This window comes from Anopheles funestus, chromosome 2RL (genome assembly GCF_943734845.2).
Source record: "Anopheles funestus chromosome 2RL, idAnoFuneDA-416_04, whole genome shotgun sequence".
In the NCBI taxonomy this organism is placed as follows: Eukaryota; Metazoa; Arthropoda; class Insecta; order Diptera; family Culicidae; genus Anopheles; species Anopheles funestus.
This window is the reverse complement of record NC_064598.1, coordinates 19,702,998-19,728,448: the sequence shown is the minus strand read 5'-3', so window position 1 is coordinate 19,728,448 and position 25,451 is coordinate 19,702,998. Positions and strand designations below refer to the sequence as shown.

Here is a 25,451-nt window from a genome sequence, read left to right as displayed (position 1 = left end):
TTCAAACACCACCGATTGATTAGTAATGGAATTGCGAATACAAACAATAGTGATCACCTCTACATGCCTTCACCGAAACGATCAAAGTTAAAAGTGGTCTACACCTACCTTATTGGCACTCGATTAACTGGTTCCTCGTCCGAATACAGATCGGCTTCCGGTTGCGGTTGTGGCTCGTTAGAGAATCCACTATCATTGCTGCTATGCAGCGAGGCACTGGCCATTCCGTTACTTTGCCGTTTTTGCTTCGGATTGCTGCTCGATGGCTGTACAGAAGAAATGTAGAACGCAAACATTGAAAGACCCACTAGAATAATCAGCTCTTGCCAAAGTACACAACAATTCTTACCGGCTTGCTGAAGTTCATCGTCGCCGAACCCGATTTACGTTTATCCGATGTCATTGGAGGTGCACCTGCCGAGGAGAAGCTGTTCGACTGTGGAATTCCACCCGATCCACCAGATCCGGATGCTCCATCGTGACGTTGCTGCTGTTTGCCACCGTTGTAGCTGTTCGGTACGACCGGTGTCGGTACGGGAGCCGGCAACTGTGGCGGTGGTCCTGGCTTGGGTGGCTTTTCACCGCGTGACAGTCGTCGGAATTGCTTCGACTGGCGATACTGAATCGTGTCGCCGAACATGCGCGTTGGAGATGCATCCTCACCGCCATGGTATGAACCCGACATCTTCGTCAGACTGTCATCGACCAGCGTACTGTCGAGCGATGTGTCCGGTGTATGATCCAGCTCGATATCGCTGGGTGGAGCCTTCACCCACTCGCTAATGCTGTAAGGTAAAACAAGAGCATATCATCATTACCTCGTAACGCTTTACGATGGACAGCATCATAGGCCTTACCTTTCCTTGTCGTCACGCTCGGTCTCCGTGTAGGCAATCGGGAACCAGCCGAACTTTTGCGTACGTAGGTTCTCTCCAAACTGCCAACCCTTGGCCCGATCGCCCACCAGCGCGATACGGTCACCCTCGAGAAAGCTCAGCTGGTTCTCGCCCGACGACAGGTACGCATACAGCGCCTTTACCGTGGGCCGTTCCCAGTGTGAAATGTCCGGTTTACCATTACTACCACCACCACCACCACCACCACCGACCATACTACCCGCACCACCGCCCATCATCATCATCCCGTGATGGTGATGATGGTGATGGTGACCACCCAGCAGTGTGCCCGTGTTGTTGTTCAGATTAAACTCGGACTTGGCCCGCGGCATCTGGAGCGTGCTGTTAGCGACGTCCGCTAGCGATCGCATATCGAGACAGGAGGCATCAATGGAGCGTGTCTTGCGCAGCTGGGACGCGATCGACTCCCGATCATCGTCATCGTCATCCTCCACGTCCCGCAGCGTTTGCTTCGCGGTAAACATGTTCTCCACATTCGGTGGCAGAAATTCGCGTGTCGCCGCCACATCGTTCCAGTTGTCGAGCGACTTCTCGATGATCATGTGGCCGGAGTGATGGTACGCCATCCAGTGCTTTGCCAGCGAACATTGGCGCTCCAGCACGAACCCGTACCGGCGCCGTTCCTGTGTCATTGCGTTCTTCAAACTTTGCTCACAGAACTGGTCCAGTTTATGCTTTTCCTCCTCGAACGCTTGGATGCTTTTGATTTCCTTCTCCGCCTCCTTGGGTGTGTTTTTCGAATTCTTCTTACGGTACTTCTTCATCGTTGCGGCCGCCTTGCTGTAGCTGTCCGAGCGCATCTTGTGCTGCTGGAGAAACTTCTTCTGCTCGAACTGTACCACCTTGGTGTCTTTCTCGAGATTCGTTTCCAGCGGCACTAGCAGATCGACGTAGAATGCTTTCAGCTGCGAGAAAGGGGGGAAAAGAGCGGGCGGAAATGCAAGCGACGGCGTGCAAAGCCCCCGAAAAAACAACCAGGTGTTAACATACGATGTAGCAGTTTGCGAAATCTAACTGTACGACTGCAACACTTACGATATTCATGTGCTGATCCTGAATCTCTTTGTACACACCGACAATGTTCATCAAGGCGGAACCTGTAATCAGCGTAAAAGAAAAGGGCTTAGTAGTAGCAGGTATCCTGAAGCCAACACACCGATAATACAATGGAGGAGTGTGTGTGTGTGGGTGTGCGTAGAGGCAGGGAAATTAAATGGAAGGTTAACAACTGCCACTGGCACCACTGCGCCACAGCTGCCGTTGCTCATTAATCGTAGTGCCGTGCTGGCGGAATGTTGATTTATGAAAATGGAAGGTTACGTTCGTGTTCCATGCGCATGTTTTGGTCGCCGTGCGATTTGAAACGGTTGGGTTCTTGCGAAACTATATTCTGTACGGTTTGCCTGTACGGCCAAACCACTGTGGGAAGTATTCCGTGCTGCTTTTACTAGAAATCGGTTAGACAACCAGGAAAAGCCTCAAGGTTGTTGGTGGTAGAAAGGTATAAAGCTTTCCTTTCCATTCGACTATTTTATGATTACATTACCATTTTATGAAATGGTTTTTGTTCGTCAAGCAAAACACGTGTAATTGAAATGAAACAAAAATATCAATTTTTTAAACTTACTTTGTAACCAACATGTATGTACGTCTGGTCCACTAACAGTAAATTGTAACCAGGCGCAACAATTGATTATTTATTTTGTTTTCAATTTACTCCCACCGTTTGTGTGACCCTTTTCAGTATACTGTTTTTTGTTGTGAAAATTTTAAACTTTCCATCCACACGCTTTTCCTGAAGGGTGGGTCGATTATTGTTTCAACCAATTCACCATTAATGCAGCACCGATGACATACGCATTCGGGAATCGGGAATAAATAAAATTAATGACTCAGCCCTTTTATTGTGCAAACGATAGGAGAATTCCCGGTTTTCGGTGACGAAAATAAAACAAAAAAGCTTGATCCAAAATTGATTGATGATGTGTTTCGTACATCCAACTCCCAGGTGTGGGTTTTTATTTCACATTTCGTCGATGAAAAATAAAACAGCAACATGCAAATATGCACCAAATTTGCATCATCATTATCATTATTACCGGCATGTTGTTTCCCCCTTTTTTTGTCGGATGTTGTTTTCAAACAGAGCACATTATTTTTTTCCACTGAACCATGAAAGGACATTCCTGTGAAGGACTTTTCTGGGTTTTTTTTTGTTAAAGAGAATTTTTCAAATTTTTCCGTATTTCATTTTACCTTGCAAGTAAAATAACACATAAATGGAACAAAAAAAAACACCAAAAAGGCATCAAAGGGCAGCGATATTATGACCGTAAATGACTCGCAAAAAACGTCATTTCATTTTAATTATCGTGCAAAATGGGGACGATTTTGTGCAGTTTGCAGCTAGAAAGCTTATTCGGAGAACAGAAATATTAATCTGCTTCTATTGAAGACATGTTAAGCACTGTTAAGGTAAAGGATCAATGGTTTTAATTATTAGGAGAATGATTTACATGCCTTTAAAAGACTTTTAAATTAATCAGACTACATCACAATATCTAAAATGTTATGCAAAAAATACTAAACAAAACAAAAGAACAAATAAATAAAAACGTAAAGAAAGGAAAGAACCGAAGAACGTAAAGAAAAACAATCGTGTTCTTTTCGATAAAGTTTAAACAACATCAGTCCATTTCAAACTAATTTTATATACTTCCAAAGTGTTTAAATATCTAATAAATCGAGAGCGGAAAGGTTTGCACCAGATGCAAAAATCAATCAACGAAGACACAGCTGTGTTTAATAACACAAAATGCAGCACACTGGTTAACGAAGTGCAGAAAAGGTGTATACATATATTTAAGTAAAAGGAAAAAACACGATATACATTCGATGAGTACGCGACGCATGCATCCTTTATTTCGCGACAAACTTCTCCCATCCTCCACACGGTAGCGGTTGTTTATTCAATGATAAAAAGTGTGGTTTTTAATAATGAACCAGGTTGAAAAATAAGCTCAACCATGGTACGCTTCCTCTACCGTGAGGTTATGCTACCGTAAATACTGTTCTTTATTTTTCCAACTGTACAGCTGACGAAGCATCGAGCGTAATTGTTTTTATTTTGTTTTCAGGTCTCCTTTTTTCCATTTTTTGCAAGCAAAAAAGTGGGTATCATTGGGCACGTTTTGGGGAAAATGAATGTGAAATTTTTGCATCCTTTTATCCCGTTGTTTGTGACGGTGGTTCAATGCATCGAAACCCACCACACGGCACGTAGCAATTGCGAAAACGGAAAGCACAAAAAAACACCTTCGTACATGCAATTGGATGCAATCCGTCGTCTAGCGCTATAGCCAGTGACACTATCGTCATCGGAAGAGCTTTTGCGGTATGCATTTTTATACGCAATGCAAATGTGCAGGTGTATACACATAATAGTAATAAAAAATACACATACCCGCAACCGGTACACAACAAATCTAAAATTCGAATTTTTCATTCCTGCACAACGGGTTCGATCGGGCTTGAATTTGCATTCGATTCACGTTGAGGCGAATCTCAACGGCTCAACGGTGCCTCTGCTTAGACTGGGCCTACTGGCCAATCAATCAAAATCCACCGATCGTAGATGAACGTGTATCGGTTTGCAAACATTTGGAAGCAATAAAGCCCACAAGCTCCCACCGCTGCTGCTGATCATGCGGGTGTAGGAACTAAGAAACAGCAACAAAAAAAAGGATCAACCTCGGTAGGAATGACGCATTATCAGTAGTCCTTAGTCGTCGGTACAAGTGAGAGTGGTTTGGATGCATTCTTCTGCTGTACGCTATCACGCTACAAATGCTGCACTTTCGCTGATTTACTGCACAGTGTTGCGTTGCTCCGGAGGGTTAGTTTAGACCGTTGACAGTAATTGGACACTGATTGAAGCGCGGCCTGCCGGCCATTAGCGACGTTGCGTTGTTGCGGTTCGTGTCCGGTTGTAGAATCCGGCAGCCGATGCTGTCACGCCACACCGATCGGTCCGATTAGCATCGATCAAATCGTAGCCCTGGAATGTGTCCACGGTACGTGGCAAGTGAAAGAGAAAACTTTGCACCTGATCGTGATGGCTTTCAAAGACAAACATCGTCCACCTTGAACACTTGGTTATCAAACACTTTCCTGTATGTTGGCCTGCTCTTCCTGAAGTAATATTGAGACGAGAGGGGGGCCTATCAAGTTGCTGCGGTTAAGTGTCGCGTACTGCAGACAAGCTACAAATTATCTCCATTCCACTTGTCAGCCATCTCCTAGTAGCTGTTTGATGCGCTCATCAAGCTCAATGTGATAAGAGTGTAAATAAAGTGAGATGCTAGTGAGATAATCGGAGTTTGATGTCCGGTAATATGATGGCAAATGATATCAATGCAGCGGGTTCGCAGTAGATGCAGTTAATTGATAAAATTCATAAGCTAAGGTTGTTTAGGACACGGAATGCAAGTGGATTATTTCTTGCAAGCATGGCAATCAATAGTTGAATGAGGCACTTCCGTGATGGGACAAATAGCGGGAAGAAGATTATATTAATTAGACTAATAAATGTAATTAATTCCAGTACGGTTGACAATTAGCTTCCGTTAGCAATAGGAACTGAATTCCTGACAAACATTCTAATTTGCCTTTAATATTTTTGCAGGGCTCTACAATTGATAAGATGCAGCGAGCCTCATTTACTTAATCCCTCAAACTAACAAGATAAACAAATGATGAATGTGTTTTAATGAATGTAAAATAAGTCAGTCTGTATATACATGGGAGGGTTAAGGAGTTGAAATAAGAATTCAAATGATAAAAAGGACGAATAGACTCCTCATCTATTCTTGGGCAGCTAATGAACGCTAATTTCAAACGACATTTTTTTTCGTATGTATTTCAAATATTTTTTGCGATTTTAATTGCTTAAAAAAATAACTGATTATCCTAAAAGGTGGTTACTAAAACACTACTAAAATAAGGGTATGCTGTAATCGACAGAATCTTCAAAATTCAAGAAATTGCTATTATTGCATGTTTCACTTATTGCATGCATGTTTGGCTTATTTTAAATTGAATATGTATACCTTATTAAATATACTACATTTCCTTTTAAAACGACTTTTTATTCCACAAACAAATAAAAAAAGGAACTAACACGTAAATAAAATGCATTTTGCATGTTAAAGACTCTTTTCTTGTTTGCATCATTGACTTCACAACCTACCACACGAGCACATATTTAACTGGATATCAGCTTTTGGTACATTTCCAAGCAAACGGCACCGACGGGTACGATTGCAAAACGATAAAATCTCGTACCAAATGCAGCGTAAAGCAAATCGAGCTGCATAATGCTTAAATCGTTCATTCAGAAAACGGAACGGATTCCTATTTTCTGAAGCACCTAACGCTGGCGAACATTCATTTGCACTCCATTTTTCTTCACCCCACTATCGTGTACCGAAATCTCAAAAGCACACACACCTTACCGTATCGACACGAGATCGTACGAGGTGATATTTGGTTATCGTACCAATTTTTTACTATTTCGTTTTTCTTCCTGGTTAGAAGAGGGAAGCACCGGGCAACCGGGCAGACATATGTGGAGCGGTAACGTTTCATTGAATTTTCCACCTCATCAGTACCACACAATCTGATCGTAGTGTTGGGAAATTGAATGAGAAAAGAAGTCAAACGGCAGTATAAGCAGTAAAAAAACAAGACGGAAAAAGTAGCTCCAAATGGAAAGAAAACATAGATGGAGAAGAAAGAAATCTACAGCAAATCGTACTGGCGCTTATATGGCGGCTTGGTTCTTTCTCGATTCCTAGCGAAAGAAGCAGAAAGTGACAGTTAGGCAAAAAAAAACGAACACACCACGTCAGTTCCACAGGTATCGTCAGGAAGCTAAGCAGAGTGCCGAACGTTGGAAGGAGATTTGTTGATTTTTCATTTTCAATTTAAGGCGTCTGAATCGGTGAAGCCTAAGAGCGGGATTTGCAGGTCCTCTTAGAATGGGAATGTTGCTTTCTTTTTTTTTGTTTTGCTTGTCTTGCCTTTCCCAGCTTATCAGGTGACTTTTTCATTTGCTGCTGAGGACATGGAGAACGTTGGAAGTGGATTTCTCCCATCGACAGATGCATATAGGAAGATACGGATGGAGAAACAACATCTCAACATTCTTGATACGGGCTGATATAAGATTAGACGTCAGACAGGACCGCTTGCAACCGATGGTTTATGATGTTTTGTTCATTTCGGAATGAATTTAATTTCCACCGTACTGGATAGGATGCTGTACAGCCGGGGATGGGATCCCATTTGCAGTGCTGAAATTGAATTAATTTCTCAGAATTCAATTGCTAGGTGCACTTAGGATGTGAACAAAAAAGAAACTGGCATTTGAAAGCTAATGATAAATTGCAAAAGCTTAAAATGCAAACATGTGGAAGCTTTAAGAGTGATTACATCGGGTATCTCCTCAATAAATTGTTAATAGTATCAGTCTAATAAACCTGGACGATTTTAAGTAGGATCTTTGTTAGAGTTTTACACCTTGAAATACATCTTAACTTTATGCGATTCTCAAATTCCGGGTATTTCTTCGATTTCCAATTAACTTCTTCAGAAAATACTTCAAGCTCGATTTTAATCACATCCAACAACTAAGACTTCACAACCAATCAGAATGTAGGACCGGAAACTTCATCAATGGTGCATAATCTATTTCCACTTCCATGTGTCGTTCAGCTTGTTTATAAGCGAAGAGATATATTAAACCTAACCTTCCCGCAACCTGTTCGCAACTCGTTCCTCTAAAATCGTAAATGTGAGAACATGTTTCGCACAGACGGGTCCTCCATGTGAACAAGGACACATAAACGAAACCTCCCCATTAGCGAACGCATTAAACAGAATGGGGGGGAAATATCAAAGGTTGAGTCGCACCATAAGTTTAACCACTCAATGGGACCCGCTGATGTGTGTCTGCCCGGATCGACACAAAGCGTTCGCCTGAGTTGCAAATGTTCCGGCATGTACGAATGCATGCTTACCGATGCGTTAATGATCGGCAAATAAGTCTGATTGCGGATCGGATCTACTTCAGGCTCCGATTCCGATGCGTTCCAATAAAGTGTTATTGCGTGAACAAATCACAGCCAGGACATTTGAATGGTGGTGGTGCTAAGTAAGATGGGTACATGACAGTGCTTACCAATGTCGATGGTTCCTCCCTGTTGTGCATTGACGGCGATCTTGGCGAGTGCCTCGTTGAAAACGTTCGATGCGGTGGACGCTCCATGCAGTGCCTTCAGGTACGCCTTGCCAGCGCTGATCAACTGTCGTGCTCCGGGATTGAACTTTTCCAATATGTTCTGCAAAGAGACGAACGAAGACGTGGACAAGAATTAATAACGTAAAGCGAATCATCATCATCCATGAAAGGCAGCTAGTATGTATCGTAAATAAATATGATTATGTTTTGCTATTGCGTCGCCAGGTTACGCCGAGCATTGGCTTATTTTTGCGAAGTTCAGGTATAAGGCTCGGGAGTTTGTTGAGCAAGCAGAAGTGTAAAGCCTCTTCGCCAAGAGGCTCCACTACGTCTCAGTGGAATCGATCGTCAAAAGGCAAAACCAACGCGCGCACACTTTCAATCGCGGTAATGAACATCAACTAATGATTGTGTGCATCATGAACGCCATCAGGCCAGGGAGTACACAAACTCCCACAAGCCGGTAGGAAAGTTTTTTGCAAAAGTTACCGAATCGAAAAGTGTATACTGTCGATGTCAGTTGCAATTACCGCTGACATTAATATCGATACTAATGGGGCAGCATCTTTGCGCCGGAGGTGATCATCTGTGGATGAATGACTCACAGCACAACTCATTGACGATCTTCGCATCTTCGACGATCGAAACTTTAGGGGTCGTGTGAAGTAATCTTCAGATCGAAATCGTGACTAGAAATAAGCGGGCTCTGTAGGAAAGGGGTTCGAAGTCGGCAAAACTCTTTTGCGAAGTAGTCGTTTAGATAAGTTTGATAACTTTATACATGGAAGATAGTTAAAGTCGTGATCTCTATGTATAAAGTCATGCAAAATTTAAAAAAGTACCTTTACAATGACACTTTTTATTCAATTTTACATTCATAATAAGCTTTTCTCCAAACGGCAAAACTTTAGTTTAAAACGGTGAAGGGGATATTTTTTATCAACATTAGCTATTTCCCCATAGTCAGATGAGATGCTATCAGTCACGTACGTCACTACACATCGCTGGCTTCATGAGGTTGCGCTTAGTCGCGCTACCCATGGGTATGAACAATTTATGGAAATTGTCATAATGCACGATTTCGCGATCAATCAAACGCCACCAACGTTGACGACAGCATCCGACCGGGATCTCACCGTTCGTGTCAAGCGTTTATGGTTGTCCTTCTTCCGGCATTCACGACATTTTGCCTCGCTTTGGTTGAAATGCAAAGTAGCTACGGCTAGATCGTGTTTTGGAGGGAATGCAACGCAACAAGAGAATCGTGTTGAGTTTGCTGAGGAAGAAAAATATGCTTTCCTGGAGGACCAATACCGTACTGAAAAGGAGCTAGAATAAATTTAAAATAAAGCATTTTCGTACATGGAATGTGGTACTTTTGTATGTTTTTTTTACATACTAGTTAATAGGCCCGGTTACAGGGCTACGCAAGAGATCTAAGTAATGCCGATTCTATGGAGTTTTCGGCATGGATTCGCCTGGGTTCTAACCTCAAATGCGTTCCTCAAACATAGCACTTAGTTAGTTATTAAGCATCAAGGGCAGCGTTTTCAATGCTTGACCAGTGTTGTGTCGATACTACAGTAAACTTTGACGATACGGTACTTACAAACTGAATATGCCAATTTACTTTGAACATCATATGTATTTCATCTGCTATAACCAAAAGAAACGATCCGTTTTGAGATTTATACGTTCTTTTGCTGATTCGAAAGTTGGTCATGGCCAATGTCAGCCCGGCCATCGTGGTTTTGAACTGCTTCTTTTCAACCATCTAAGATTTTCAATTTACTATCTTTATCAAATATCTTGTGCAACGGACATGGTTCCGTCGGAATTGCACACAATAATTCTAATACAATCGCCAAAATAAGGAAAAATTCAAGTATGGAAGATTTTGTTAGAAGCCTGAGAAAACTACATTTGAGGCACAGTGGGCGTCTCTTCAATCCTGATTTCATGGTGTGTCATTGTAGGATCGACCACGGAAAAGTAATATTTTCGGAGCGCAGACATGTATTCCGTTTTCTACAACAAAAAATATAGAAACTTGTTGAATTAAATGTCTAAGGAAATTCCAACACTTGATTTCACTCTTCTTCCTTTTTTAAATTCCTTACAACTTCAAGAGGTCTTGGCCTGTCATTGCTGCTTTTCCTTGACTTCATTTATCCGTAGCGAGACTGTCAGTCCTGCGTACGGGGCATTGGCCCGGATAGGATTGGAACCCTGGTCCTGTGCTGTAGATACCGGCGCCACTACCATTCTGCAATTTCGCTCAGTAATTCAAAAATGTCAAATCTTCGTGCAATTGCTTACAAATAATATTCTGGTGGTAAAATGCGGTTGATTTTGCTTTCTTGAAAACTTTCACTTGGCCAACACACTTTGGAAACCGCATCACTTGTACCATTTGTTGAGCTAGCCTACTACGGAATATTTAGCATCGTCCTACCGCAAACCATCTTTTTGAACATTTGACTGTATCGATTAACATTTCGATAAGTTGAAGTAGATTTAGATTTGTACAACAATCAAAAAACGTAACCAATCCTAGTGAACATGCAGGGTTTGTTGATTGAGCTTTCATATTAAGCAAATAATGGTTTTACAACAATGGCTTAGAAAAACAACTATACCAACACTGCAGTAACGCTGCGTTACTGCACGAGTAGAATTTATATAGCGATTTTTTGATTAACATTTTGTGACTAATGTTTACAGAAATACAGAAAATATATTCCCAATTTGAGGGGATTGAGAAGAAAAAACCAAATTTCGTAAATAGTAAATATTCACAAAAAATTACCAAACGATTATGCATCACAGCCCGCAATGCTAGTGTGCCAAAATCGAATAAAGGAATTCCATTTGTCTCACAGGTATCGGGACGATAAATTGTAATTCTATCTCGCTAAGCAATTTGACCGCAAAAGGCTTCCAAATTTATTTAATCCTTGTTTACAATGTTCAATGATTTATTGACATGCGGAACACATCGCATAAATAACCTTGCGGCCGTTTTCTCAACCGGATTGTGTCTGTAGTGCAACGTAGTATTTGAGTACTGCAGTGTATCATACAACTAGTGATGAGGAATTTAATATCTTTTTTTTAGTTTCAATCCACAGTAAATGTCTTAAAATTAGATATTTTGTTTCACTTTTTCCCACACATTGAAAGCTCATCTGCTGCTAGAAACTTTCATTCCAACACAACTGCAAACAACTTTTAATGGGATAACTTTTGTAATGTAATTTTAAACCTGTCGAACCTTTCACTCTCGCCTTAGCACGAAACAATACCGTGGAAGGTAAGGAAAAAAAACACACAAAATGTACACAAGACCAATGTCTACAAAAAATATCTCAAGCAAAAGAAGAGAACATCCCCTAGGCCCCAATATTCCGGCATTTCCAGTGCACGGTGAAATGTGTTGAGAGAATTTTACCTCCGAAGAAAAAAAAAGACTCCTCCCGAGACGCATCGCATCGTCACCGTCACTGCCTTGCAGACAGGGGAAAAAAAAACAACACAACCCCTTACTTTATGCTACCCTTGTTGGAAGGATGATACCCGGCAAGCGCAAGACGCTGAAGCTCAAAAGTAATCCGATTGTGCCAGCCCGTGCGAGTGAAGAAAAACAAGCCCACAGGGCACGGCACAGGGGGATGTGTTTGCTTATTTTGTTGCTATATATTTTACCTCTTTTGGCAAACATTTTCCTCACCCGAATGGAATGAACTGGAACGGAATGGTTTGCAATCGATTGCCTGAAGAAAAATTGGGAAAGAAAAGACAAAATCCATAGAGATTTTACGGGGAAAAGTGACGAAAGGAAATGCTACCGACACGTTTAAAACTTAACCCAACCCCGTGGAAGAACCATCCCGACTCAGCCGATCGGACGAATGTGCGATGGATAGAAGTTGTGTCCACAAAATATCGCCCTTTCTGGGGGAGCCCACAAAAAAGGGAAAACAAAAACCCGGGTGGAGAAACCTTTCAAGAAGCCTCACAAAAATCATCCTCCCGATCGTGGAAACGGGAAAAAAGCCATCAATACCATCGTTAGGGCTGATAATGCTTATTTATCGAAGAGATGATAAGAGGATGATGGGTTCAGTTTTTTTTTGGGGCTTAGCATGATGCTGAACGTGAGCTACAAGTTGTCTAAATTATTGTAATTAGCGTTAGGAAAAGTTTTTCCTATACCCTTGGCCGGCCGGGTCTTCATGTTGGGGATGAGAATGGTAATGATCATTATGATAATAATTCCCGTAAAAGGGAGAGATTGATCGGGAGACGGCGAGGGGTAATGTTGGCGGCAAAGATAAGAGGAAGAGTCTGTTATGCTAATAGGGTCGAGAAAGGGATTGAGAAAAACCAAAACAAAAAGGGATAATACAGTTTTACAAACAAATCTAATGAATAAGTTTTGTTCTGCCTAAAGTATGTTTCTACCATTGAGAGGTGTTTTATGTATTGTACTTAAAAACAAACAATTCAAAATACCAGCAAAAGGATGTTTTTTTCCGTATGCAAATCAAATGCATTAGATTATGTGTTTTTTTCCAAAGAACCTGCCATGATGTAACACAGTGCCACTATGTTTATTCCCCATTCCGAGCGTGTAATTTTTTATGCAAACACTATTTAAATTCGATATCAGAAATTGCTTTTGAGCCGTTGCGTATTCCCAGTGCAAATCATTCAACTCACCGAGTGAGTGGAAAATGTGGTGGACATTACGAATATGACCGGCAACAAAAAAGAGCGGAATAAACAGATAAAATAAAGCCCTTTTTTCACACACATCCCTGTTCGCAATTATCATTTCCGTTCAACCATTCAGCGTGCTGCATGCAAATGGAGGTTTTTTTTGCTTATGTCCAGGGGTTCAGCATGACATTGTGACAGCGACAACAACGTATAAATCTGTTTCACTCCCAAAACGAATATTTTTTTAAAATAAGGGTTTTTGCAAGAGGAAAGTCGGACAGCGTCAAATTTGACAAACGTGCTATCCCCTTGGGGGATACGGTCAAGCCCGGTATATCGAATAAACTCACTCGTCACTGGTATAAAGGTGTCGTCCATCATGTGTAGAAACAAATCGGAAGCCATTGAAGGAAAACATACAACAACGTGCGCTCCTGGCCGAGAAGTTGAGCAGACCCATTCGTTAGAAGCAGCGAACGAAAATAGTACTTTTGATGATGTGTGGTCTGTTGTACAGCAAAACTAACCTTACTTAGTTCAGTTGTACGGATTACAAACTGCACGTCACTTAGAACCTCGTGGAAGTAACGTTCGTGAGTAATCGCGGTATCGGCTAATAGCATTAGGTGCCCGCAACATGTTTGATGGTTCTTGTACATCCTGGAGTAAAAAAGCAACGTTACATCAACTTTTCCAATCGCCACCATTTTTCAAGCGAAACCTTCTTTAAAACATTGTCAATGTGTATGTTTTCGGTGTATAAAAATAAAATTTTCACCTTTGTAACAGGTTTTAAAGCCAGGAATAGAATAATCCCACACTTGTGGAATCGTTCAGAACTATTGTGCAAAGCTTATTAAGGGGAGGAAAGCTTTAACAAGTTTGTCCCTCTAATTAAATAACCTGTTGCGTTTAAACGGATTTGAAATGTAAAAATGATTGCTGCAGTGAATAACTGATAACCCATTTGAAGATGTCCAAAGCTTCATGACTTTTTTATTAAAATTTTAAAACAAAGTAATTTTTATTAAAATATGTGGAAGGATATCCTCTCCAAGTTTTCCTTATTGGGGACGATTGAAGCAAACCAGTCGAAGAAGATACTCCTGGTCTATCATATGTCGGAAGCTCATGTCATTAGAAAGACACCGGACGACCCAATCGTCGATATTTCTCCACGCCGTCCACATAGCAAGAGGCAGCAAAACAGACTCAAATAACGATGGATTTGAAAGATGGCGTTGGATGAAACTAATGTATCCGTCAGAAAGACCGTGAGCGGTACAGAAGGCCTAGGGGGCGACGCCGCATCATTTGCCATTAAACCACAATGAGCGTAGTTTAACATCTTCATTATCTTCTTCGTCAGGAGTTGTTCATTTAGTGTGTGAAATTGCATATATCTATTGATTTTATAACTTAGAAATTATCGTCTTATTTTTCGGAATATTAAATTACCTTTTTTTCACGATTTTTTAAAAGAATTACAAAAATTTTAAGGTGATTTTATAAACAAAAATTAAAAATATCGCATCAACACAAAGTAAACTCCTCCCTGAACTTGACAAAACTTAACTAGTTCGTTACAAATGTGAAAAAATGAACTATTTTTCATTTAAACAAAACCAGGGACAATAAACTTGGGTGTATGCTATCATAACAATAAGAAATAAAAATGTACAAAAACATAGTAACCCCTTCAAAATGCCTCTAAACTTTTCTGCCCCACAAAAAAGGCGAACTTCATTAATTTTGGCTAAACCCTATTCATTTTTCACACATAATCCAACAGCAACTCTCCAAAAACTAATCCCGTAACACGTTGGGCGTTAAATCATCTCCCGCTGTACTTGCCTACCGTACATGTAATTCTAACGTCCAGGCTGTCCAAAATTGTGTAAAGCCTTCGGTATGGTTACACACATGTATGTATGGCATAGACTAGGACGTGGTGACGTACACCGGGAAATGTGTGTCCCATGTTCAACCAGCAGGTGTCAGGATAAAGTTGCAACTTCACACTCGATGTGAAATTTTACCTTCCATACAACCTGATGCAGTCATTGACTAGTAAACCACGAGCTAGACGCTTTACTTGGTGTAAGGTGATGTAAAGAGCAAAGAAAAAAAAACCATAAATGGAGAAAAATCCACGAACGATGGTCAGAAATGGTTTGGAAAACGGGTGTTCCTGCGAAGGCTTTTGAGTATGTTGGTTGTGGTGCACGTATCGTACCATAAGGCCGTGCTCATGCCAGAATGTGAATGACCGACTACACGGAAGGCGACATCGTAAGATGCAGAGCGTTTAATCCTCATCCTTAGCTAGCATAGGAGGGCCAGAGCAAAAAAGAAGGCAAGGATTACTGCCATGTCGCTGCGGGTTGTCAAGCGGAAACAGTGTCAGGTGTCGCTCCTATCAAGAGTGCCGCAAGCTCCAGCAGTAGTATACTATAAATCTCGTACCAAAAAAGGAAGCACATGCCGGGCGACAATGGTCTGAATTTTTTGCACCCCTGCGCCGGCCGGAACTAGACCGAAACGGGGCGATGGGGCGTAAAAGCGCTCATTCCGCTTTCACGACCTTCCCCCAAAAAGAAAATGTACCACCCACCGTGGAGACTGTGTGTGTCCGATTCTGGCCAAAGGACTATTGTACTGTGCGCGGGGGAACAAATAAAACCATTTCGATTCGGTTCAACCGACCGACCATAATGCTTCCCTCAATCCGCACAACGAATTATACTTTCCTGTCCTGTGCACATCCATGGTATCACGGTGATATGGTTGGGATTTTCCAGCTGTGGCCTGGATATTTTGGACATCGTCGGGGATCGAAAGCGGATTACCGACCGGTTGACCATCGGTGGCAACGCTTTCGAGGGGTTTTTTTTTGCTGTTGTTCTCAATAGCTCCAGGATTAGTTCACTTTTTTCTTGCTCCTTTCGCGCTTTTGGGCTTTATCGCATTGCGCAGGGATTTTATGGCGGTTTGTTGGTGAAAAAAAAAAATCATTTCCACAATTCTGGCCTGTTTGATCCTGATAGTAATACTTTAATTGATTACAATGATACAGAATTTAGACGAGAATTTGTGATTTCTTTATGATTTTCTTGAACAACTCTTTGGTTTTCCATTTGGTTTAAATGGTAAATTTTAATTAATTTTTAATGTAACTATAGACGGAATATTCTAAAAATATATACACATATTCCAAAATTTATCTTATAGTCTCCAAATATATCTCCTGAACCTCCTTATAATCAAACTTTTGGCATTCTTCATCAAGCCCTTAATCGACTATCTTCCATAAGAAAGATTTTTGCTTCATTCTTCTACAATATCTTCAAGCCTTCCAATACAATCCACAAACCAAACGCAACGGCAACATCCCGATTTTACAACTTCTGCTTTAAGATGTCCCTCTTTTATACTTGGAAGAATTTTCCCATCACCAGCAAGAACACAATATCGCCGAAAAGCTGATTATTGCCACATCACACAAAGGTGACAACGAGGGTCGCATATAGGAAGAAGGTAAATTTCAACAACAAGATGAAGTGTGTATGCTTGTCAATTTTATTGTCAATTTTATCTACATTCTTCCAATCGACTGTCACGTGCTTCCCGACAGTAATGCCCCAAAAAAAACCGTTCTTATACCGAAGAAAACACAACAGGAAACGAATGAAACCAACCAGGAAGCTGGCTCGTACGGCTGTACGCCCGTTTCTGGTGACCCGACCGGGGCAACAAGCTTACCCAGGGAGTGTCAAACGTGAGGCCATCGCTTGGTGGTGTAACTCACTCGAAGTGTGTAGTAAATAGAATCTTTCCTTCCGGACTTCTGTCATGTCACATCGCATCACACATACGTACACTTACGCTTCCCAACATCCGACACGGTTACGTCCCATTTCGGTCGTGTTGAATTTACGGTTGTACTGTTGTTTCTTAAGCCCCCCAAGGTCTTACCGGGGCCGACGAAAGCACGACCGTCCGGATGTCTTTCGCAAGGCAGGGGAAGTTTTGTGACAATACGATTTGGGAAACAGCATGTTTGCTGTTTCCATTTGCTACAGTTTCAGTGTCAAATCGATAGCTTTCACCGGATGTAAGGAACACAATTTCCAAGACGGTACTTCTGCCGATTCTAAGGAACTACTATAATCACATTACGATGCTGGGGTTCGGTGGGAACGGAAGAAAAACACCAACGGATTCCATGGAAAATAGGTGTTCTGAGAGGGTTTAGGGAACATGACAACATTTTACACCTGATTTATTTTGCTAGAAACACGGATGTCTTCTTCAACTTTGTGAGGACACGCATGAGACATACAAGTTTGATGCATCTTCGAAAAAAACCCCACAACATATGCTGCCCTGTAGGTGCACTTCGGTAAGTAAAACTTCAAAATTCTTCACATTCTGTGAAGAATATGCTAATTTCATACAGAAAGTTATTTATTCCAAAGAATCAGCCTCCTGCTCGCGGCATCTTACATCAGTACAGTGCAACTCTTCATAAATCACACAACACAGGCGAACGACAAACTTTACAAAATGGCTGCGTCCTGATGTCTGAAGTATGCTAGTTTATCTTATCCTCGCAATTCGTAACCTCAACCCCCCAATAATTTGCAGATGTCTAGCTAGCTGACTCCGTATGTCAGCATCTTCTGTGTTCTGTTCAGTGGCTTTTAGGAAGAATAAAAAAACCCATAGTAAACGTATGAGCAGCACAACGTTACACGCAACTCGTATCCGCGCGATGAAGAACTCGGCAAACTTTGCAATTCGCGTCTGGCGCCATCCGGCAAAGTATGGTGTCGTGTCGTGGCGTAAGTTGATGGTGGAAAAGTTCACACCATTCAGTTGTGAGGGCACCAGTAAACGAGTATGAACCTCATGGTGTGTGCAAGTGACATGTGCACTCATCGGAACTCGGGCGGGAAAATTTCACGCGAAGGAAAATGACGCACAGATGGAGTGTTTTTGTGATGAGATGAAAACTTGATTGGCGTACGGTGGCAGACACTCAGACACTTTTAGGAATGTGTGAATCGATACTGCCAGATGCAGTCATCATCATTCATTTCACGAGCAGGTATGTAAGTGATGTTTTGGTTGGAGAGAACGAACGATAAAGCGTTGATGAGACGAAGATGTCAGGCACGCTTATTGAGTTCAATTCAGCTGTATGGGAAATTGATTGAGTCAATTGGGGAATAGCTTGTTTGGGACATACCAGTCACTTGCGTTTTTTTGCTTACAAAATTATTGTGGATCAGTGAGAATACCGTGAATTTTATAGTTGTACAGGTTAACATTGATCCTTCACCTTGAATATCTAACAAAATTAAACCTACTTTCACCTAAAAAATGCTTAAATTAACCCAAAAAACGTAAATGCTTTGGGAAGGACACATTTTTTATCGTCCTTTCTAACTCCTTTTTGTTGGTCCAATATCTAGGTCAAGTAGAAAACGTTTTATGAAGATAGCAACGGCATAATCCCCAACTCGGTAGGTTGCATAATCTATCCAATCAAGCAGCGCGCGTAGTTTTGTACAAGGACAATCGAGTTCATTTTTTACTCTTAACAGATAATAATAAAACTTTACTAAGATACCACATAAAAAAATCCTCTCACTGTTGAAAAACCACATCTAAGCTGTTAACCACCGTTTGTTTAGGACAAAATGGCAATGTTGGAATCCGTACGGAAGGAGACGCTTTTTCGGAACATTGCCAAGCTTTTAAACGAGTTCGAAGCAACGACATTTTATGAGTGAAATAACAAATTGAAACGATAAGACAATTTCTTTTTTCGTGACTTATTTTTCTTCCCTTTCTATTCATATCTTTTGCTAGAACTCCGGCACATAACGTTCCCAGAAAAAGAAAAGTTAGTACCAAAAGCAACTGAGAAGAAAAAATGCTTTACTCCTCAAGCGAAAGGTAAACAGAAATCATGCTAAACGATTGTTGCCAAGTTCTCGGAATGTAAGCTTCTTTTTCATTCCATTTGTTATGTTTCAAGTGCAAAAAACAATGGAAATCAGAACAGTCCTCCTAAATGTACGCTAATCGCATCTTGTCAAGTTCAGGTTATGTCCTGTGGAAATACGCACCGACCTTGACAAGGGAAAATATTTAATACAACAAATCAAATGTAATTTGGACAGAAAGTTCGGTGTTCTTGATTGCCTTTTTTGTTTATTTACTGCTGTTCTAGGTTAATTGTATCTTAATCTATTTTTTTTTGGTAGCACTGCATCGGAAGTGATCGTCTGCTCCTCCATTTGGAGTAAGTCATGAATACTCGTTGGAGTGCCCTGAGTACTAAACTGCAAGGATATCATTGAATTTTTTGCTTTCTAGGAATGTCCAGGCCCTTCAAGTTTTATATTTACCACGTAGCCAGGTAGTCAGTCCGTCGGGGGACTTTTCGGATGGGATTTGCTTCTTCTTTATTTGGTCACATACGGCAGGGAAGGATATCAAATCTCATCCGAATTCTACTACTGTACCCAAGACTGACTATTCGCTATTGCTTTAAAATAAAGTCAAGGAAAGCAAGAATTGGCCGGCCAACACCTCTTGAGGTTGTAGAACCACTAAAGAAGATGTTACAAAAATAATCTTTAACTTTAGTTTGAACTTGAGCATACAAGTATCATGTCATTAGTATGACACCGGACGACCAAACTCGCAAAGCTTTTTATGACGAGCACACTAACAGTGCAGGAGTGATAAGTTAACATTAAAAGCGAGAAATGAAGTTGCTCCGTCCGACAACAAGGCAATGATAATAGATTATCCGTATACTGCGCTTTAACCTGAGCAATTCGAAGGATTCCTGCAGCACACGAAATTTATTTTCTTGACAGACTTGTACAATTCAGAAGGCAACTCAATATTCTAACAAAATTCAATGTTCAACTATTCGCTTTAAAATTAATAAACACCCAAAAAAGTATGGTTATTCTATTCACAAAAAACCCAACAAAAGTGAAAAAAACCTCGTCAGCAGTTCGTAAATTTCACTGCGCGTAACAATACGGCAATGTTCCATCAGAACGTTTTGCCATTAAAGCATAAGCTACACCGTACAGCATAAATCCCACTGACCGTTTGTGTGCTTCTCATCAGACATGCCGTTTTATCTCAACCATCATGGAGCTGAAACGTTTGCATAAGCTCCCGTAAAATGGACAATCTCCATGCAAACATGCACCTATCCCGTGTGCATTATCCCGTGTACGCTGGATGTTGAAAATGTTGCCGTACATTGTCACTACCAGAGGCAACTCTGGCTCCATACTTTCGTCTACCATAGAGTTCCTGCGTTTTTTGTTGTTGGTGAAATGCACAGGATGTAACACCGGTTACAACAAATCGGACACAATTCATCAGTCCCAAAAGCTGGTGCACTTCTATTCCCAAATGGTGTGTAGCAGCAAAGTGCACGGAACCATGAAAAAGCTTGGGCTTCAGTGTCGTCCATTCACTGCACCATGGCGCCAAACCATTCAAGAGCCTGGCGCTACTCATCTGCAACAACGCATGCAAAGGTTAAAATCCGAATGTTTTCAAAAACAGTTTAGATTGTCCGTTAGGTCTCGATACTTGCAAACGAGTGCTTTTGCAGCAAGGTTTAGTGGTTGGCACTGATTGTACGTCAAACACTCCGGGACCTTTAGCTACTCCGGATTTGTTTGATAATTCTTCACCAGAGCAGACGCATCTACGCTATGCTCACTTCAGCATCACGTCATTCCGGTCTCTGCGAATGTTGTCCATTCCTGCAAGCAAACCTCAGGAATCGGTTCACGAGTCTAGAGCGCCATAAATAGTTCTACGCTCTACCGGTCGTGCCACACCTGTAATCCTTGCAGGTCAGGTTCGCTGACGTGGCTGATCTTCTACCCTTTACCCTTTACGTCGGTGGGTGTAGAAAACCCGTGAGTCCACAACGATACAATTGCCCTCGACACACTATCTACGGGGCTTTTGGGATCGGGACCGAAAACGGGACGGGGGTTTTTGATCCACTTTAACCCACATTCCGCACGGTCGTCTAATGCTCGGCCGTTCATGGTACGTGGAGCAGCGTAGAGTGTAACCGGTAAACTGGTTTAGTTCTTTGCTTGCTCTCCCTCACATGTGCCGCCCCGGGTTAGGTGTCGACGAGTTGGACGGGAATAGTCTTCACCGTTGGATTTCGAAGCATTTACCGACCAAGCCCATACCGTTTGGTTAGGAATGCAGGAAGAATGAAAGAACCTTGCGCGGAACACAATCGTTTCACAACGTGACGTCAGCCGCTCGTTTGTAATTGCTTTATGAAGAAAACAAGCTACATTCGATTTTTATTGATAATGCTTTGCTTTACATTTTATACGACTTTAATCTTAGGGTTTCACGTAGAAATATTCTACCTTTTCCTGTATTTTATTAGCTCATTACAAAACATTAAGCACAAATTTTGTGGTCTAACCCAAAATTACTGAGCAAAATAACTAACCAAAAAAATGAGGCACTGTTATGTGTAACTTTTACAAAAGGATTTTTACCACTCTTCAGTACATCAAACCCACCAGATTTGGAGGTGAAAAAGTTTTAACCACTCAGTGTAGTAAAAATAAAAAAAAAACATATTAAAAAGGGAAATTCTTCATTTCCCATCCATTTTGCGAGCAGTTCGCAGTGAGGTTTTCCCTCACCGTGTCTCGAAGCTTACCTTATAGATCCCGTCGACCAGTTTGATGATTTCCTCCGTTTCCATTTTGCTGCCGTTGCCAGCTGATGCTGCTAAGCTGGTGAGATTGTCGACTAACACCGATCGATCGGAAACTTTGATCGTCCTCCGTTACGAACCCTTGCCGGATGTCGAACGGATCGATTTCGTTTGCTAAAACTTTGACCACCCTTCCAGAGCTGTAATGACTATCTGTATGTGTGTATGTGTTGAACGAAAGTGAACCAATATTTGGATTAATTAACTTTTTCCCACTGTGGGGTGGTAAAGCGCCCCGTTTCCTGCACTAGCGCCAATGGTCGATTCACTTCGGTTCACTTCCGGTACGGTTTGCCCATACGCTGAGAGGCTAGACCGGTAGCCGATTGATTTCACTTTCGATGCAGATTTTTTATTGTTGTTGCTCGTTGTTGTTAGGATTGCACTATTTTCACATAAACACACACATAACTACATTCACTTCTTATGCACGCGAACCCCAGCAAGGGGGGGGTTTGGAACGTTTCGATTTACTTTTGGAGAAAGGTGATAAGTAAATAAAAACAAAAAAAAAACAAATTAAAAACAAAGTGAAAATAGAGAAGATATTCTCGGGAAATTAAATTGATGTAAAGTTATTTCCACCCCTTAAATCACTTTCTAAAACATCTAATGCAATTGCATTAGAATAAATTTGAAAATTATTTTCTTATAACCTAAATTTTAAATAAAACATTTTCATATCAACACACTAGTAAATTGTTGCAAAAATTGTAATACAATGCACACCGATCCAACAAATACGCAGTACGAATGTGTAACACTTGACTTCAGGAATGCAATATCGACGGCGTACGGTGATAAAAGTAGAACGAACTGACTTTCCCTTCTTCGTCACGCATCGATGCGAAAAAAACCCCCCGGAAACGTCTTGGTAAGGCTACCCAAAGGGAAGAATTTGCCGTCCGTAACAAATTCTTCCTTCACGCATTGCTTTAAGATGACGCCGGCCACAAACGTCGATTGGGCAACCGGTCATAAATCATGGCACACGTTCCGGCATGTATTTATGGTCCCTCAAGTGTTTTTTTTTCACTTGCGTTGATAATAATTTATCTTTATGAGAGGGCAGCTTTCGGATTTTGGTTGTGACGCTATCCGGAGATGAAATTGTCGATATCCTTCGCGTATTTGTTGGTAGCGCTTAAAGAGGGTTGTTTACGAAAAGATCAACAAGCGATGTTAACAAGCCTGGAAAGAGAGAGAGAGAGAGAAAAGATATAAATATTTTATTATCAGTGTTTTTAGACATGGAGGAATTTCATTATTAATTTAAAAAAAATTGATTACAAATTCATTATAATAAGTCGCATTTCCCTTAATCATTATTAATGTCCCATGTTTAGTGTAAACAAGGTAACAAACAGTACATTTTCTATTTAAAAAAAAACTCGTCATTTAAAAAACCAAACAAACAATTCATTTGAAATTTACAACTGCCTTCTCTCATTAGCTGCATTTTATAAGCGTGAGCAAATATACCCGTTGAAAATTAAAATTCGAAAACGTTGATCGTTTCACAAAACGTAAAAATAGGATTTAGATTTAATTAAATTTATGAACCACCCAACCCATCAAAAGCGATGGTGATTTTATTGCACGCCATGTTGATTTACTGTTTGTCCATCGATGAGCCTTCATGCGCGATTGAAACCCATTCGTGCAAGCCCAATCGTGGCTAATATTGGTGCTCCAATCCTTCTCCACCCCAAAACCGAACCAAACTCCACCTGATACCTCCCCGCTGTACCGTCCAATGTAAACTCGTTCCCTTTAATCTACACTTTGCAGCGTAACCGATGGACCACACTCCCAACCGTGCGACAAACGCTGGGTGCAATTTAAAATGCAAATATTTTGCAATTAACCACATCCAAGCAAATGGACGAATCAATCGACTTGCGGCGAGTGTGTGCGTGAGGCAATGAGATAGAAACAGACGGAAATCCTTTCAGACGGGTTGGGAAATGAAATAGGGTTAAAAGCGGGAGAAGCGAGAGAACCGAGAGGGATTATGCTTGCGGCTTCGATATTTTATTGAGTCTCAACGATTATGCTGCTGCTGCGGGGTGGGGCCACATAGAATTGTGGTTGAGATGGTTTTTTACAATTTTTTATTTTTTTATTTTTTGCTCAAAACTGGCTTTCCAATTTGCATACCCACCCCTTTTGCACAGCGAGAACCTTTCAGAGCAACCCGGTTTTGTTGGAAAAAGGGGTTGAACTTCAAAAGCAATGACCCACTAAATCGAATGCAAAACAAAAACCTTCGTCCCAGGGATAAAAGTGAGGCTCAATAAATCGTGAACACTTGTCAATTGGAAGCAGAAAATCGATTAATAAATGGCAGGAGGGATAGAATCAGCATTTCCCTGTTATCTATCGTCTTAAAACATTAAAACATTTGGTCAACATTGGAAAAAATAATGTATTTTGTTGGAGAAAAAATATTTTGGTTCAATCATACGTTTAATAAGACGGTTCGGACTTTTGCCGTTCGGTTAAGACGTTTGCAAATCCTACCCAGAAAAAGACGGTTGGTACTTATTTCTGATGATCTTTGATCTTTGATATCATTGATGATCAATTGTCAATTGTCATCCTCTGTTTGAGATGTTCTCTTAAAATTTCTCTCCTTCTTTTCTGCTTCTGACAATCGCCTAATGTTCACTGACTCTGCTCTGCAAAATTACCTCGTAAATGCCAAACGACCCTGGGAAATTGTGAAACTAACCATCTCGAATCATTTGTCTGTCTATACAGCGTACTGCCACACGATAGTATGAGTTTCCCTAACCAAGGTGGATGATAAGTTTTCTCCACTCATCGTCACTATTACTCTAGTGATGAATGTCGGTGACGTTGATGAACGCCGATGTACATGATGGACACTGTCAACCGTTGACTAATGTCCGTTTCGTCCGAAGCATTTTTTTTTCTCATCCCTACACTACATTACATTATCCCTACGAAGCATTACACTACATGAAGGACGACTGTACTTATGGATGAGCTGTTTTTCCGCGAAAACTAACTCGCACCAGAGAAACCCCATCCTACCCGGCATTCAGTCTAATGAGCTATTTTCCCATCAAGCGTAAGACGTAAGACGGTTGAAGTAGTGCAGAATGTGTCGGTCGGTAAGTAAAGCTGAAATTACATTCGCTCCATACGCTCCACAACAAAAGGAGCAGAAATTGAAAAGAACCGCTCTCGATCACCAGTGCCGGCGGTAGAGGCTGCATAATAGAAGAAAGAATTTTTTTATTTATGCATTTATTGAGATGTAACTAGCACGTGTCCTAGAAATACTTTGTAGCACTTTAATATACTCGTCGCCTTGTTGATTGCCAGAAGACATCCAACAGAGACATTATAGTAGCATCGTTACAGACGGATAGCAACCCATTGGGAAAAGTCTCAGTTGAAAAGTTCCCCAATTCTCCCATCACTGCTCGCTCTGGGCAGAAGTGTCGTCCTATTATTATGAGGCTTATGCTGGTAGGCGAAATTAATTAACCCCTCTCGCCGGCCATTATTCCTCCCACCCCAGGGCTTCAACGAAGCGGTGCGAAGATTTATTCACTGAGGTAATACTTTAATTAAATCAATCGAAGCGTTACTTTTAATCGGATTGCAAGTGCTGGTGTCGTAGCGTGTCGATTTTGTTTTCGCTGCAGAATAATGGAGCATCCACAGGCCACCA

At 41.3% G+C, this 25,451-nt stretch overlaps 1 protein-coding gene across 2 annotated transcripts in view; it reads right to left on the bottom strand.

The window, feature by feature from the left end:
• The window catches only part of LOC125763040 (uncharacterized), an 89,710-nt gene that overhangs the window by 3,300 nt on the left and 60,959 nt on the right, over positions 1 to 25,451 (bottom strand). For both annotated transcript variants that reach the window (XM_049425784.1, XM_049425785.1), the window contains exons 2-7: positions 21,689 to 22,218; positions 8,158 to 8,317; positions 1,953 to 2,014; positions 858 to 1,822; positions 350 to 785; positions 109 to 266 (exon numbers count right to left, since the gene is read on the bottom strand). In XM_049425784.1, coding sequence (XP_049281741.1) covers positions 109 to 266; positions 350 to 785; positions 858 to 1,822; positions 1,953 to 2,014; positions 8,158 to 8,317; positions 21,689 to 21,733 — 1,826 coding nt within the window. In that variant the 5' untranslated portion in view covers positions 21,734 to 22,218. The remainder of the gene's footprint in view (positions 1 to 108; positions 267 to 349; positions 786 to 857; positions 1,823 to 1,952; positions 2,015 to 8,157; positions 8,318 to 21,688; positions 22,219 to 25,451) is intronic.